General features: G+C 42.5%; 1 protein-coding gene across 9 annotated transcripts in view; it reads right to left on the bottom strand.

The window, feature by feature from the left end:
* LOC127626650 (actin-binding LIM protein 2-like) overlaps nt 1–17,829 on the bottom strand; it is an 88,218-nt gene that overhangs the window by 40,804 nt on the left and 29,585 nt on the right. For all 9 annotated transcript variants that reach the window (XR_007968478.1, XR_007968481.1, XR_007968479.1 and 6 more), the window contains exons 3-5: nt 2,895–3,078; nt 340–452; nt 71–197 (exon numbers count right to left, since the gene is read on the bottom strand). Coding sequence is in view for 1 of the 9 variants with exons in the window: in XM_052102625.1 (XP_051958585.1) it covers nt 71–197; nt 340–452; nt 2,895–3,078 (424 nt within the window). In the remaining 8 variants the exon portion in view is untranslated. The remainder of the gene's footprint in view (nt 1–70; nt 198–339; nt 453–2,894; nt 3,079–17,829) is intronic.

Below are 17,829 nucleotides of genomic sequence, written 5' to 3'. Positions count from 1 at the left end.
ATGCTCACACATACACACACACACACACACACACACACACACACACACATTCAGTAAAAGGGGAACTAACTTGCTGATATATTCTGCGTTGAGCACTTTGTTGCACACTTTGCATTTGAAGCAGCCAAGGTGCCAGTGCTTGTCCAATGCCACCAGAGACTGCTCATTTTTAAACTCCTTTCCACAGCCACAGCAATCTGCAGAGAAAGAGAAGGTAAGACCAAAGTGTAGAGTATTATTTGTAATATGATATAAAATCTTCATGCAAAAATTTAGAAAAGAGAATGAGTGAATAACATAGAATGGAAGAGATAACTGCAGAAAAACTAGAGTACTTACTGTGCACAGCCTGTGAGGGTGCCATGCTGTTGACTGGCACCGGCTGATTGCATTTCTCACAAATGCACTCTTTCCCATTAAATGTCACACGGTCCCCAGCTGGAAACGGCTGTCTGCCAGAAAAAGACACACAGCGGTCACCTTATCATTATACCATCACCAAGGTTTTAAAGTCACTTTCATATGAGAATGAACTTTAAACTAGTTACACAAAGCACTTTAATCTAAGCTCAGAAATAGTGAAAACAATATTGTATCAAGGAAAAGCTGAAGATAGGATGAACTTGTATCACTTTACTGCTTCATTTTGTTTTCTTAATAAAGCATACTGAGCATAAACAAAGACAGATGCACTTTTAAAACTATAGTTATAATTAATAATAATAATTCTTTCCATTTATATAGTGCTTTTATAGGCACTCAAAGTGCTTTATATAGTATAGGGGGAATCTCCTCAACCACCACCAGTGTGCAGAATCCACCTGGATGATGCAACGGCAGCCATAGTGCACCAGAACACCCACCAAACACTAGCTATATTGGTGGAGTGTAGAGTAGAGTGATGTAGCCAATTCAGGGATGGATATTATTAGGAGGCCATGATAGATAAGGGCCAATGGGGGGAATTTGGCCAGGACACCAGGGTTATACCCCTACACTTTACAAGAAATGCCCTGGGATTTTTAATGACCATAGAGTGTCAGGACCTCGGTTTAGCGTCTCATCCGAATGATGGTGCTTTTTTATAGTATAGTGTCCCCGTCACTATACTGGGGCATTAGCACCCACAAAGACCGCAGGGTGAGTACACCCTGCTTGCCTCCCTAATACCACTTCCAGCAGCAAGCTTAGTTTTCCCCAAGAGGTCTCCCATCCAGGTACTTGCAAGGATTATCCCTGCTTTAGTGGGCAACCAGACGAGAGTTGCATGGTGATATGTCTGCTGACACAAGTTCACCCAAAAATGAAATTTCTGTAATTTACTAAACCTTATGTTGTTTCAAACCCAAATGACTTTCTGACTTCTATGGAACACAACAGTAGATGTTTAACAAAATGTTCACTACTCATTAGAATTTGTGCTACTCTTTTCATAAAATGAAAAATAATGGGGACGGATTAAAAGGTCAACAAATTGCTAAATAAACGCATCAAAAATAGCAAGTTAGCAATACCGATAAGTTAGCCATCATTCATTGTATGGACCAACAGAGCTATTTTTCTAAATATCCTTGTTTGTGTTCAGCAGAAGAAAGAGAGTGAGTATTTTTGGGTGAACTACCCCTTTAAAACTTTAATACAGGTTTGGAAAAAAATATGGGTAATAAGTATATAAAATGAGCAACAACATTTTTATTTTTGGGTAAAGTATTCATTTAATAATAAAATATTACATTAATTTGTTGCAATATAAATTAATAGGGCCAGGGCAGGTCTACACTTCTTGGCCCTGTGAACCAGGCCATCATAAGACATGGTTGATGGCAAAGGTCCAGTCATCTCTTTGGCCGATAGACTAGCATGAAAGCTGATGATCTCACAGTATTTTGATTACCCAATGGAAACAAGAAGCACACTCTTGGCTTTTGAAATCATACAAGTGACACAGGAGAAGCTATTCTACATGTAAACATACAAATACATTCTAATCACTATTATCACACCATTGCTGTTGATGATGCTATGGCTTCCCTTGGAGCTATTTTCTTAATATGAATTCAGTCATGTTGTTTTTGGTCATAGCTGATCTCCCAAGTTGGTTGGTTTTATAGGGGTTTGAGGCATTGTTCAGCAGGTGGCCTCTCAACTAAACCAGCTAAACACCAGCATGGCTATGTTAAGTGACCAGCTTAAACTAGCTTAGGTCAGCAAACTCTGACTAAGTTTTAAACCACTCAAACCTAAAGGTTAATTTGAAGAAGGTCAGACTGTAAGAGCAAGAGCTGCTTTCCAGTCCTCCTATCAAGCCAACCACCAACCAATCATTTAATAGCAGTAATAATAATGACTAAATGGAAAAGGTAAAACAACACTGTTGACAACAATTTGCCTGAATGTGAGAGGCTGGGTACAGCCGCCCGGAGTAACTACAAATTAGATATTTACGATTTACGATGTCACAACCAAGGGACCAGATTGGGTACACCATGTCCAGAGAAACATGGGCATCGATATAGAAATGTAGGGCACACACACACACACACACACACACACACACACACACACACACACACACACACACACACACACACACACACACACACACACACACAGAATCCATTCATATACTAAGGAACATCCTACACCACTTTGGAAATAAGTGGCCTGGGAGTGGAGCACACATTTAACATTCTTCCTGAGAGCTGATGGCTCCCCTTTCCTTCCCCTCCCTGAGTAACAAGATTGCTTTCCCATGAGATTGACTCAGACACATACAATCAGTGGCAGAAAAATAACACAATCGAATGAATGCACAAATATAATTTTTAAACTAACATAAAGTTAAAAGTGTTAAAAGCATTAATAGTGAAAATGTGTTTGTATATTTGTCTTACTTGCAGATGGCACAGACAAAGCAACGAGGGTGGTATGTCTTGCCCAGTGCGGACACAACTTCTCCTTCAATGAACTCTTCACAACTGAAACAGCGGGTGCCATAGAGCCTCTGATAATCCAGAGTGCAGATATACTCGCCCTGTCGCACAAAAAAGCCACCACGAGCCAAGTCACAGCCACAAACTGCAGAGAAAGAGATAAGAGAGAGTAACAGTTACAATAGGTCAGTCTTGAGAGAGATACTGTAAAATTCCTCCAGTGCAATAACAATATGAGCTTGTGACTGTCAATACTGGAATTCATGAGTCATTTATGAAAGTGTAACATGGTCATTCAGGTGAGGATCTGTGGTTTTTAAATAAAATAGTTCAAAATAGAAAGTTGTTTGGGACTGGAATGACATGAGGTGACATGAGTATATGATGACAGAACGTTTGGGTGAACTACTGCTTTATATGCTGGCATGTCCTCTAATAATAAAAATCCATTATGACTGCCAGCAGCTCACATTTAGTCAAATCTTGTGTTTCGGTGTGTGTATCCATTAGTTTATGTGTGCAGGCTAGTAGTTGTGTGTTTCCTGAAGAGTATCAGCACACCATGACATCATCCAGAAGATGAAGACTGGTTAGGTGTACGAGTGGACAGGACAAAACACACTGAAACACAACCTTTGCCTAATTTGACCCCCCTCCATCTCTCCCCCTCTCTGTTTCCTTTTCTCACAGTTCTTTTCCCACTAAATCAGGAACAACATCAAGAACATAATACACACATACACAAATGCCCTGATGGCATCATTGTCAGGACTGATCCATTTTACACCTCTTCTGAGGTCAATGATAACAGTGGACTTTCCTTCTCTTCCATACTATTTGTTTTTCTACCCTGAGCCGAGATATAATGCTATGAACATTTCACACACACACACACACACACACACACACACACACACACACACACGCATGTTGTGTTTCCATGTTTTATGGGGACTTTCCATAGACGTAATGGTTTTTATACTGTACAAACTTTATATTCTATCCCCTAAACCTAACCCTCACAGAAAACATTCTGCATTTTTACATTTTCAAAAAACATAATTTAGTATGATTTATAAGCTGTTTTCCTCATGGGGACCGACAAAATGTCCCCACAAGGTCAAAGATTTTGGGTTTTACTATCCTTATGGGGACATTTGGTACCCACAAAGTGATAAATACACGCTCACACACACACACACACACACACACACACACACACACACACACACACACACACACACACACACACACACACACTCCTTTTTTTAAAGTCCTTGTATTGTCTGCTATAGATACTAACAAGCAAATACAACCACTAACAAGTAAATACTTTAGTCCTACATTACATTACCATTTGTTTTCATTTTATATATTTATTTATTTTTATACAAAGGGGACACTGTCAATCAAACATAAGCTAGGGAAGTGTCTAAATGTATACTTTATATATAAAGTTAAAATATAGGTAATATATTGTATAATATAATTTAAAATATAGAGAAACTATTGTCAAAGAGCCCATTGGCCCAAAATTCACAAATGAGATCTCTAAAATATCCCTGTTGTTTCTCCTAGCCATACGTTTTTGCTTGGATCAAACAGAGATTTTGGCTTTAAGGTGCACTCGGTAATTCTAATCCAAAACACTTTTTGCCAAATTCTGCAAATATCTGCTCACAGTCTGCTAAATGTCCGTTCTGTGGGTGGGCTGAAAAAAAATCTAGTATTTTTGCACAGCCCTGACTCTGTAAATGGAACAAAAACAAAGTGGATTAGACCGATCCACACAACACTACCCCAGCCAATCAGCAACAGGGGATGGTTCTTGCGCATGCACAGGATGGGGGCTGGGGGCAGAGTGAGAGGGAAATTCATTAGAAGAGTAATGGAAAATCTGGCTGATGTGAACTTTCTTAACTCCAAGGAGGACAAATGGCTGAGAAACAGACCAAGAGAAAAACGTCAGAAGAATATAAACTAAAAAGAAGGATTATGATAAGTCGAAGGCTAGGAGCCGCGTCAAGGTTTTTTAGCGATAGAGAGACTTGAATTTGCGTGCTTGAATTTGGGGGTGCGAAGCTTCCAAAGGAGCACTGAAGTGAGGGGTGTGTTTGTTTTGGCAGTTGAGTTCGTATATCAACAGATTTTCTCCGAAATCGCTGAGTACACCTTTAAGTGTACTATTTCTCTGATTTTTCTCCTGAGAGATCCTAGTTCTGTAACTCTGTTTAACAGAGTAATGTGGGCAAGCAGGAGGCAGGAACCAGCTGAACAGTCAAAATAATGTTTCATGAAAACTTAAAAAGACACAAACATAAACACACAGCAACTGTGTGTGGCTCTCTCTCTCGAACTGCTGCATCCGGTTCGGCTTTATCCCTTTTCTCGGCTGATTAGAGTCCGATTGGATTCTGATTCATCACACTCTTATTTAGAGTATTAGAAAATATGTGTTTAGATTTGTCAAGGCATCAGAGTCATGCCAGTTTTAAATATTTCTCAGGAAATTCTTTCAAGGCCACATTATCTGGGCTATACTAGCCATATTTATAGCCCTATACCTTAATTGTACGCCAACGATTGTCTCATTTTTATCCATACTTATTTCCCTAAGACATTTTTGAAGAAAAATAAGACAAAGAACTTAAGTCTCTAAAAAAAAGCAATCCCAGAGCAATAAAAATTTTCTGAATCTACAGTGACTGCAGTGCATCCTACTACAATAACCTCAAAGCACCTGACAGTCTAACCACCAGTTTCTGTAAGATTCCAGTTTATATGACCTCACTTGACTGTTACATAAGACCTCAGAAAAGGGGCCCTCTCTTTCATTCACCCACACCCAAATGGATATACAGTACATGTATGACGACGTGTCTTAGGTCTTGTGTTAGCACACTACAATGAACCACACACTTACACACAATGCATTCTAATAATGTTCAGGCAGTAATCAAACCCAAACAATAACATTGGAATGTTGTTCAGGAAATGGCAGACATACTTTCCATGGCTGCTCTAGAGTGATTGGTTCATGTTAGTGATATGGAAGGATATCTAGGTTACAAATATCCAGTAATATATTTGTGACACGGTCTTCTATTATTGTGTGAATTTTCATAAATTTGTTAAGACTTCCACTTAAAGGCCCAAGCATACTCATGGCAAAGTTCTTCTTAGTTCTGAGCCAAAAAGAAGTTTGAAACAGCTGAGCAACGACATACCATTTGAGAACAACGGCCACACATCTGGGGGAGTCGTTTGTGCATATGAGGATGCACAAGACTACATGCAAAACCTTAACTGATGTTACATTAAAATGTTCTATCAATGATTCATGCCTAATTCTTTGAGTTGAATTCACATGAGATCTGTAAAAGAAGCTATTCTAACCACTCGGGATGATTTAAAGTAATATATGCAGTAGATAATGTGTAATTTGTCATGTTTACACTCTGCATAAATGGTACTAATAACATGCTATATGTGTCCATAATATGCACAGGTTACATTCTGTTATTGTAATTTATGATGACACTGATACTACTGAAAAGATAAAAGATACAGACAAAAGATACAGATGATACGAGTCATATCACCATTTGTGGGTGGAGGAGCTGCCGAGGACCAAGCTACAGCATATTGGAGAACCGGCAAGTAAGTGTTGTTTTTTCTCTCTCTCTTCTCTCTCCCACTGCCGCTCCGTGTTGGCCTTTTCCCTCTCTTTTTAAATGTTTTGTTAATTTGGCACGATTGCCGTTATGGTGTGTAGGTGCCACATTTTTGTTTTGTTTACCTCCACTTGTCCCCTCCCCTGATCCAGGTAGACGGAGATGACCTGCCAGCAGACGGGTCTCCCCGGCCTGAGAGAGTGGGGGAGGAATGTGGCAGGGCGGCAGGTGGTTCCGGGTCGTGATTCTGCACACCCGGCCCCTAATCAGGCTGATTAGTCCGAGAGGGATAAGGACCGAAAGGAGATAGCAGTGAGACAGAGAGAGAGATTTACGGGCAGCTGCCCAACACCTGTGTGTGTGTGTGTTTGTCTTTTTGGTTCAGTTTTATGTTAAACTATTATTTATATTGTCAAGCCGGATCTCGCTTCCTCCTTTCCATTAATACCTTTACATGCATCTTAAAAGGATGGCAAATACTGATTAAATGGCAAATAGGGGAAATGTCCGGGAAACTTTATTTTGTTATTCCATTTGGTGACACTAGTGGTGCATAAATTACACATAGTCTGATGCATATGACACTTTTAACTGATATAAATTTCAAACATGATTTAAGCACCCTCTAATCTAAGAACACTTTTGCCCCTCAACTGCTGAGGAATGTAACCAAACCCCTTAGTGATAAGAACTCCTCTATGCTGGGCATCGCAAGGTGTGTCTTTCACCCTGTTGGTATATTTAGCTCAACTGCAGACAGCAAACAACACCTGAGTAAGAGAGGCAAAGGAATGTCTGCATGCAACACTGGTCTCATGATCAAACAAATGCCACATACTAACCATCATACCCCATATAACTGAGAGCCCAAGTATGTAAGTATTATGATTTTGTAATTTCATTAAAACGCTATTCAGAGGATGTTTTCATCAAAACAACATACACTAGAACAATTCCAGGAACAGTGCCCCCTGAGCAACCTAGGATTAATTGCTCCAGAGGGACACACAATCAGCACCTTGGGCAAGAAAGTTCAACATCTTCAACAGTGAAACTTTCACTTTGGGTGCTTGAGCAAAAGTAAGTAAAGATTCTGGACATGGAAAGCAGATTAATTAGAAAACAAATTAAAAAGACAGCTGAGAGTATTATATAAGAAGCCCTAAAAAATAATGGATTGGGTTAGGAGAAATGGAACATGGAAAACTTATGGAGATAAGCAGCCCTGCTGAAAAAAACCCCAAAGAAAAACAGATTAAACCAGCCTAAGGTGGTTAGCTGCTTTCCCAGTCTGGCCAAGTCTGTTTTGCTGGTTTAAGAGGGGTTTTGGGCAATTGTCAGCTGGTCAGGCTGGGAGTTCAGCTGGCTGACCAGCTAAGCATCAGGTTGGCCAGTCTGGGAGACCATCTAGATCAGCTGAAGACCAGCTTGGCCAGCTGAAACCAGCTAAGACCAGCACACCACCTTAGGCAGGTTAAAGCTTCTTCTTTCAGCGGGGACACTATAGAAAAAGGAAGAACAGTGAATTAAAGAAATTGGGAGGGTGAACGGAGCAACTGAATCTGGAAAAAGGAGAGTGTCTTGTTATTGAACTTGAAATCAGATCCACTGGATGGACATTCTGGACATGTCTGACTCTCTGAAACCTAAACTTTGCAATACAAGAAGAACATGTAAACATGTGGCTACATTTGTGCGCAAGATTATGGCAGGTGTTATGGTGAGGCTTTGTGCATTCTAAACCAATTCCTTGACATGTGCTTACATTTATCATCTGAACAGAGTATTGCACAACCTTGGGGATACCTAAACCACAGTTTTCTGGAACAATCTGAGAAGCTATCTGTGTTGGACCAATCAGAATCTACAAAAGTAAATATGTTTCCTCAAGGCTGGGAGGGAAAATCTAGCACCACCGGCATGTAGTTGGCTGGACTCACATCAACAGAGGTAAGCATTTTATTCCTAAGGGGTAATATAACCCTTCTACACACTGCCTAAGCCAACACCAGCGAGTTCTAGTGCTTCAACTCTATCTAATATGGCACTGGATTGCATGTTTTGAGGAAGTTGGCTGGCCAGCAGTCAAGGTCTGCTGTTTCCGGTATGCATATTCATTGTATGAGATCAAACTTTCATCAAATACCCAGCAGTCAGACTATTAATGAAGAAACATCTACCACACCTGCCAGAACAAACCCTGAACATATCATGTAATAATATATTGAATACTGTGTATAAACATGCCAAGTGGTTGCACAGATTGCAGCTGCATCAACAAGGAACTGTTAGCACTGGGCACTGTGAAATTCTGTATAATAACGTTTTCCGTGCTGTTGTTAGACTCTACACATTTTCTGCTATTTTCCCATGTGTTTTCTGTGTGATTGCTCGAGTACACTTGCTGAAACATTTACTTACATAATATTTCATATTTTTGATAATCATCTGTAAAATCTTCTGATAATTGATGTGTGAAAATGGCATCGATCCCAAGCCTATAAATAATTTCTTTCTCAATGTCTGTCTTTTTTATGGTATGATACATCTTCGATAGTCCTGCCGCTAAACAACCTGTCATGACAAAACCAACAGTGATTGGTCACTTAACAGTTAGATGGCTTTTCCTGTTTAAATGTGCAGTTCTTGGTCAATTGAAGCTGCTGTAGAGCCTAGACCATAGTCATATGTCTGGCTACGTGAGACTAGAGGCAATACTGATCAAATCATGCAATCTTGTTACTTTTTCCAGGGACTAAAATGTGTTAAAAACAACACTCTAATTGTATTGCCTACTAGTCTCCTCATCATAAACACAGTATGACAAAGCTGCAATGCAGAGGATGCAGAAAACAAAACTGTAAAGTGTCACCAGACATTTGGTAATTAACCTCTCATCAATGATGAACAGAACAACACCCCAGTATCCAGCATCATCACCTTCAATTGGCAGATGATCAAAAGCTTGAGACTTGACATTCACCTTGAGAGTCCTGAGCTTTCACTGCACCACAGGACAGTGTGTTCTGTTCCACCTTCTGCTAAGTGTCTCAAATCATGCAATTACACACTGACTCAATCAATAACTAACACATGAGCACAAATTAATAAGGACTAGAACAATAAAAGAAACATGGACATGTAGCAACTCGACTGATTACACAGCACAGAGAATGGTATATGATGTGAAAACACATCTCTGAACAAGCACATAAAGAAATATCCAAACCACTGCACATGAAAAGCCTGGGCGACTGGCCAAACAGAACCGATGCAGTGAATACAATCTTCTGAAACCACAAAAAAGGAAACACTCATACACACACACACACACACACACACACACACACACACACACACACACACGCATACACACAAACACACACGCATATAGTAAGTAGAAGAATTGCAGTGGTAAGAACCGAGCAAAGAGAAATGTGTTTCTTGTTTTAAATGGCAGCTGAAATGATCTATTATTAGCCATTATGATCATTAATCGGCATCATCAAACATATTACTAATTACTATATAGAAAACATAATCATATTCATAATCTGGATAGGAAGCCAAAACCAGTGTTTATAAGGGTCTAATCAGACATTGAAATGTTCAGTTATTCAAGCCCTACAAATCCATCATATAGACAAAAAATCATTCTGAAACGGACTGTGTAAAGACCATTGCTGGAGGCTAGCATATGTTATGTTCCCCGTCTGTCCCTCACTTGAACGTTGTGGGGCTCTTGAGAGCCTCACGCATCTCTGAACTTGAGAAAAGGCCAATGAGAAATTGGCAGGCAGAATTTGCATGTCCAGCCCCCGGACATACGGGTATAAATGGAGGAAAATGTGTCCGTCCATTCAGAATTTTTTTTTGGAGCCGAGCGGTTATGTGATCAGCGAGTTGCATTCACGAGACTGTTCACGTCATCTCTACAGAATGTATGCTGTTGGATCTATGGTGCATATCAGCAGCTTTCTCCTTCTCTGCACAACAGTACAGCTTTGCCCCTGGGTGCTTCAACAGTGCTTCTTAAAGAGATTATTTTCCCTAAAAAGGGTTTTTTTTTCTCTAAAAGAGCAATACACAGCTGGCGTTTTCAGGACGTGTGTTTCCACTGCGTCGTGGTGGGCTGCGATAGCGGCTACTTACACCTTCAAGGTGGAGGGGGACAGCCTCCCCTGTGAAGTTCCTGGATGCGGTCGAATTTCCTTCCACTTCTGACGGTCATAAGAGCTGCCTCATGTGCCTGGGCTGCGATCACATGCAGGCAGCTTTTTATGAATGGTTCATGTTCTCAGTGCCACTTCAGCCGCACCCCATGCTGTGCCTTCTCCCTACGGGATTGGGGCCGGCACTGCTGGCAATGAAGGCGATTTGGGGCGTACAGCGGGCTCAGTTTTGGCAGGTAAATCCTCACGAACCACCTGCTCCCCAGCACGCTCGTTTGTTTCCGTTCGGTCTTGAGGTGAGAGCAGCTCATCTCACGTCCAGTCTGTTTACTCCCTCAGACCCCATGAGCTGGATGATTATTTCGCTGCTGCATTGGAGAGCGGCACAGTGGCGTCTGATGCTGATGACTCGACTGGGCTGCCACCTCTGGGTCTGCTCGTCCAGTGTGAGCCTGATGCACAGACGTCTGCTATGCTTTCCCGGACCGCAGTGAGCGTGGTGCGGGACTGGAACCCTCCATCCCCACCTCACCCCTCATGGCTAGACGATTGATTCCCAGGTCAGGGCATCACTCACAGCCACGCCCCACCCCTCCAGTTCCTTTCTTCCCGGAGGTGCATGATGAGTTGACGAAGCCATATAGGGCACATTTTACTACCTGAAACCGGCTTCCTCGCTCTTCCGCTCTCACTACCCTCGACTGTGGAGCGGCTTCAAGCTGTCTCCGCACTGCATGCCATGGCCCCCCCTGCAATCCACCAGGCCAAGGAACTTGAATATCTGTACTTGGGTAGTCCTGATCCTGATGTGCTGCAGGAACTATGTTCGAAGACTGATTGCGGCCCCCGGGGCCACGGAGGTCACACCGCCGGCACTCCGATGGTCGATGGCCACCCTCGTGGTCCAGGAACATCATCTATGACTGGACCTGGTCGATATACGGGAGGTAGATAAAACACGTTCGGTTCTCACATTCTCAATAATAGAGCAATTTCCTCTCTCCCTGGGTCACTTGGCCCGCAAATGCCATCCTCACGGCAACCCGGTGCCACACTTCAGCAGTCCCGGTACCCCGGACATGGACCCCCCGTCTCCGGACCCACGATGGCTGCCCCCCGGCCGGCCGGTTCTGACGAGTCCAGAAGACGCCTACATGGGACCTCCTCCTCAGTCACTACCCGCCCCCTGCCGGGTGCACGGAGCAAGGTAAGTGCTTGAGTCTTCTCTCAGCACCAGAGCCTCGGGAAGCACTTTTGCCTCCCGATGCCACACTACCTGTCCCGCCCGCTGCGAAGCCTTGCCAGGTACATCGAAAATGATCGTCCCCTTAGTGCCCCTCGCACGGAGCTTTGACATGTGGCTTTCAATTCCCAAACCGTCGCGCTAGTTGGCCAGGACCATCGACTCGGCTATGCGATTCAGTTTGCCAGGCCCCCACCCCCTTTCGGCGGCGTCCACTTTACCTCGGTGCACTCTGCGTGCGGCGATCACGATCGTTCTACTTAAAGATGCGATAGAGCTTGTACCTCCAGCCGAGATGAAGAAGGGTCTCTACAGCCCTTACTTCATTGTACCTAAGAAAGGCGGCGGCTTACTACAGGTCTTGGACTTGCGAGTTGTCAACCGGGCCTTGCACAAACTCCCGTTCAAAATACTCACACAAAGACACATCCTATCTTGCGTCTGGCATCAATATTGGTTCGCAGTGGTAAATCTGAAGGATGTTTACTTCCACGTCTCTATCTTGCCTCGACACAGACCCTTTCTACGGTTTGCGTTTGACGGCCAGGCGTATCAGTACAAGGTCCTCCCCTTTGGCATGTCCCTGTCCCCTCGTGTCCTCACGAAGATCACAGAGGCAGCCCTTGCCCCGCCAGGGGAAGTGGGCATCCGCATACTCAACTACCTCGATGACTGGCTCATCATGTCCACTCCCGATTACTATGTGCCCACAGGGACCAGGTGCTCAGGCACCTCAGCCGCCTAGGGCTTTAGTTCAACTGGGAAAAGAGCAAGCTTGCCCCGGTTCAGAGCATCTCTTTTCTCAGCATGGAATTAGACTCAGTCTCAGTGGTTGAAGGGGAGGCTGTCCCCCTCCACCTTGAAGGTGTAAGTAGCCGCTATCGCAGCCCACCACGACGCAGTGGACGCCAAGTCCTTGGGTAAGCACGACTTGATTATCAGGTTCCTTAGAGGTGCCGGAGGTTGAATCTTCCCCATCCAAGCCTGTTCCCCTCCTGGGATCTCTCAGTGGTCCTCTCGGGCCTTCAGAGACCCCCCTTCGAGCCACTTGACTCAGTTGAGCTCGAGGCCCTCTCCTTGAAGATGGCCCTCCTGATCGCGCTCGCCTCCATCAAGAGGGTTGGGGACCTGCAAGCGTTCTCTGTCAGCGACACCTGCCTGGAGTTCAGTCCAGCAGACACCCATGTCTTCCTAAGACCATGACTGGGCCAAGTGCCCAAGGTTCCTACGACCCCCTTCAGAGACAAGTAGTGAAAGTGCAAGCGAAGCTGCCCTGGGAGGAGGCAGTCCCAGCCTTTTTCGTTGCTGTGTCCGGTGTGCGCTTTGTGTACTTATGTAGACCGCATGCAGAGCTTTAAATGTTCTGAGCAGCTCTTTTGTCTGCTTTGGTGGACAGCAGAAAGGGAACACTGTCTCCAAACAGAGGCTATCCCACTGGGTCTTTGATGCCATAGCATTGGCCTATCACACCCAGGCCGTTTCCACCCCCTACGGGTTTGAACACAATCTACAATAAGTGTGGCATCCTCGTGGGCACTGGCCAATGGCACCTCCCTAGCAGACATATGCACAGCAGCGGGCTGGACAACATCCAATACCTTTACGGGATTTTACAATCTCAGGGCTGAGTCGGTCTAGTCCCGTGTTTTCTCAGGTCGGTAACGCGGAACAACTGAACAGGTGTACCACTTGTACCAAAGTGCCTTTCCCCTCCACTGAGGCAATCATGTAGGCTCTTATCCCAGGAGATCCCACTAACTCAGCTCCCTGAATGACTCCTCCCTAGCCCTCTGGTCTGCGAATTCAGCGGAAGAATTCCCCGACCAGACCCACTACGAGTACCGAAACTACTCTGTACTGGAATAGGTGCTCCACAGGACGGGCCCCCATGTGGATTAATCCCCCTGTGTGTATTTACCGCAGTACAGTCCCCTTGCGAGCGGACCCGTGTCTCCCCTGGGCAGTCCCCGCTGCCCCCCGGTCACCGTGTTAGTAGCAACTCCTCCCTCTCAGCAGGTAGGATCTACCACCATGCCATTTCCCCATGTGGCCACTCTTTACCTCCCCCCAGCCTGGGCAGGTGGTGGTCTCCATGGGGTCTTTTCCCCCTGAAAGAATAGGAGTTGGAAAAGAACACCTTCCCCGATGCATGTGATAGCGTTAAGATGGCCCAAGCCGCTTTGAATCTATGCGAGAAACATAGAGAGAGAAAAGGCGTGGCTGGCGCGGCTTGCTCCCATGCTTGGCATGTCGCCTTGCGGGGTGTCGGGAACCAGAAGGGAACCAGAAGGTTATGACGATTTTATGGGGAGTTGGGGAAGGGTGCATGCAGTCTGATGAGGCCTGTCGCTTTGGCATGCAACTGCCTCCCCGCACCTGCGTCAGCAGTGCACGTACACGGTTCAGAGCATGGCTTGATTAAATATGGACCCCTAGTGTCGCTTCTTCAACACAATTTTGGCAAGAAAAGAAGTATGCATAGTGTCAAATTTCAGGACTTATAAAATCTGCGATTAATCACTATTACCTACAAACCATTATATGCGATTAATTGCATCAATTAAAAAAAATCAGCGACTGACAGCACTAATATTTTATAAACTGAACCCCCAACCCAAAACCCAAACCTAAACCTAATCATCAGTGGAGTAAGAGGGAAAATGCAACCTCCGAAACGTGCTCATCACTGATTATGTGAACGAGATTACTTCCTGGTTTTAACACGGGATACAAACCCGGGTCTCCCATGTTGCTGATGCAACATGCTACCTGTAACGCCATGAGGGAAGGTAATTAATTATAATGTGGCCGACCCTAGGGTACTGAAACTCATGGAAAAAACATGCAAACTTCTGTGTGATTGTGTTGGCACATTTTAGCATGAACAACAGATGAGGCACGTTAACAAACGTGCTTTAAAATGCTTTAATAATGGCACTTTTTAACTGAAGATGTTCATAAATAATGGGGAATTTTTAACTGCCATACTTAACCAAGTGGAACTCAAATGAGGAGAGGGAATTAATTGTATTGCTGTATATTGTTTGTTAGTAAAGGGCACCTTTCTCCTTTTAAAATTCATGCTTTTTTTCCACTGAGTGGTAAGAGCATTCAACAAGCCCTTAGATGTATAAGTGGGTTTGTGAATTTACTGATGTCATGATGTGTGTTACATAGACTGTGCACTCGAGATCAGCTGCAGGCCTTGGAAAGAGATAGCAAAACTGAAACAAAATACCCACACCATTCTAATGAGCAATGGCATAACATGATTTGGCTTTATATTTCAATGTAACGACCTAATAATATTGGCCAATCCCTTACAAATAAGTACTGTGCTGGTACTAAGGTACAGTGAAGGTATCACAATTGTACTTTGGTATATAATGGTAATTAAAATATAACATAATTATACTGTATATCATGGTATTAACTTGGTACTTCAAAGTACTTTAAAGAACATTATGGCACAACTATGGTGCATGACATTACCATGGTACTTTTTGGTAGATTTCTTGTTAAAGATATGTCTTGATATGTTCTGAAAGTGTATTAAAGAATAAAGAACCTTTGCGTTTCTTTCGTTAAAAATAAAGCTAAGGACACACATATACAGGAGTATTTTTCTCACACATACACACAACCACACAACTACAACATGAGCAGTTATAAATTAAAAGATCGTTACTGTGTGTGCAGTTTTATAAAATAAAAAAAATTGCCTGATCCAGCAGCTGTAAGAGGAAGCTAATGGCAAAAATAAAGACTACCAATGTGTTTGTGTGAGAATTTAAACAGCATTGACCTAGCTAATTAATTATGCAGCATGTCATTGCATTCTACACTGCTGCCTTTAATTGTAATCCAATTGACAGAATGGATTACACTGTAATGTGTTCTCATCAGTACCCCAGTGCAGCCAATATGACATCTAATGAAAAGGTCATGGAATCAATGTTTGTCATTTCACTATCTGTATATTGAAATAAAGGTTTTCAATCTACCATTGTCTGAATTATCAGTTCTAGATTATAAATAGAAAGTGAGTGGATTTTGAGGCTAGATTTCTCAGTTGGCAGCTAAATAAAGTGTGTCATTTATTTACATTTACATTTATGCATTTGGCAGACGCTTTTATCCAAAGTGACTTACAGTGTACATATTACAGGGACAATCCCCCCGGAACAACCTGGAGTTAAGTGCCTTGCTCAAGGGCACAATGGCCCTGTGTTTTAGCCACTATGCCACCACCACTCACTATTTATTCTGATTCCTTCTGGATCAAATGCATTTTCCACTGCTGGAGGTTTTATATAAGATCTTAGTTGCGATGGGAAATAGGTCTCTGGAGTTTGAATAGAAAATGTAATGTGGCCTTGAGCACACAAACACATTGTGTTCTGTCCTTCAGTTGGAAACAATCTAATTTTGAGTGTCATTTAGAGGCAGTCTGGCATGATTTCATATAACTGTGAAATATGCACTTGGACGCTTCATCAAACACTACTCAAACTACAATGAAACTAAACAAATAAACCAATGGTTTACAAAACCCATGTAAAAGCAAAAGTATCAGAAACCCCATGCTATTAGTCCATGTAGGTCTACTCATGTTGCGTCAAAATTTTCCATTTAATTTTCTACAACCTCAATTCCAAAAAAGTTGGGACAGTATGAAAAATGCTAATAAAACAAAGAGGAGTGATTTTTTTTATTAGATTCACCCTTTTCTATTTTGAAAACTCTACACATTATGTGATATTTTACCTTTTTTATTTTTTTTAAATGTACAGTAATTTTAAATCAGATGATTGTAACACACTTCAAAAAAGTTGAGACAGGGGTCAATTTAAGACTAATAACAATTTGACAAGTTAAAATAACAAGGCAATGTTAAACAGGTGAGGCAATCATGTCATAGTATTTAGGAAGCTTCCAAAAACAGACTAGTCCTACAAGAGATTTGCCAACAGATGCTTCAGCAAATAATCCAGTACTTTGAAAACAATGTTCCCCAAACACAAATTGAAAGGATTTGGGGCATTTCACAATATAGTTAAAAGATTCAAGAAATCTGGTCAAATCTCGGTGCTAAAGAGCAAGACGAAAACCACTTCTGAATATGCATGATCTCTGATCCCTCAGACATCACTGTCTTAAAAAACATCATTCATCTGTAATGGATATCATGAACATGGGTTTGGGATTAATTTAGTCACCTTTTTTAGTCAACAACACTCTGCGCTGCATCCACAGATGCAAGTTAAGACTTACATCAACACTGTCCAGATGCACTGCCGACTTCCCTGGGCTCGGTCTCATCTTAGATGGAAAGTAGAACAGTGGAACTGTGTTTTTTTGGTCAAAAAAAGTCTTCACAGAGTTTATTTGCCATAATTACAATGAATAATGACTGTATGATCAAACTGGACAAAGGAACATCAAACCTTATTGTTTTTTACCGTCATGACGTCATGTTGCAGGTTTGGTCACAAGACGCAATGAAAACAAATGAGATTTTATGTTATCGACATCAACCGTATTTGATTTTAGCACTTTATAATGATTTGATTTGGGAGTGAATAAGAACTTAAATTTTGGTCATGGTTTTATTGTGTTTTTTGTCCTTTTCTGAGCTTGACAGACTGGAGTCACTATTTACAATATTGGAGTCAATATGGCAAATAAACCCTCTAAAGACTTTTAAACAATTTACTTTTTATCTTCCATTGAAGAAAGAAAGTCATACCGGTTTGGTACAAAAAAGTAAAAGATAACAGAATTTTTCTTCATTTTTGGGTGAACAA

Source organism: Xyrauchen texanus, chromosome 33 (assembly GCF_025860055.1).
Source record: "Xyrauchen texanus isolate HMW12.3.18 chromosome 33, RBS_HiC_50CHRs, whole genome shotgun sequence".
Classification (NCBI taxonomy): domain Eukaryota; kingdom Metazoa; phylum Chordata; class Actinopteri; order Cypriniformes; family Catostomidae; genus Xyrauchen; species Xyrauchen texanus.
The sequence above is the reverse complement of the archived record's forward strand: the minus strand, read 5'-3'. Positions and strand labels throughout refer to the sequence as shown.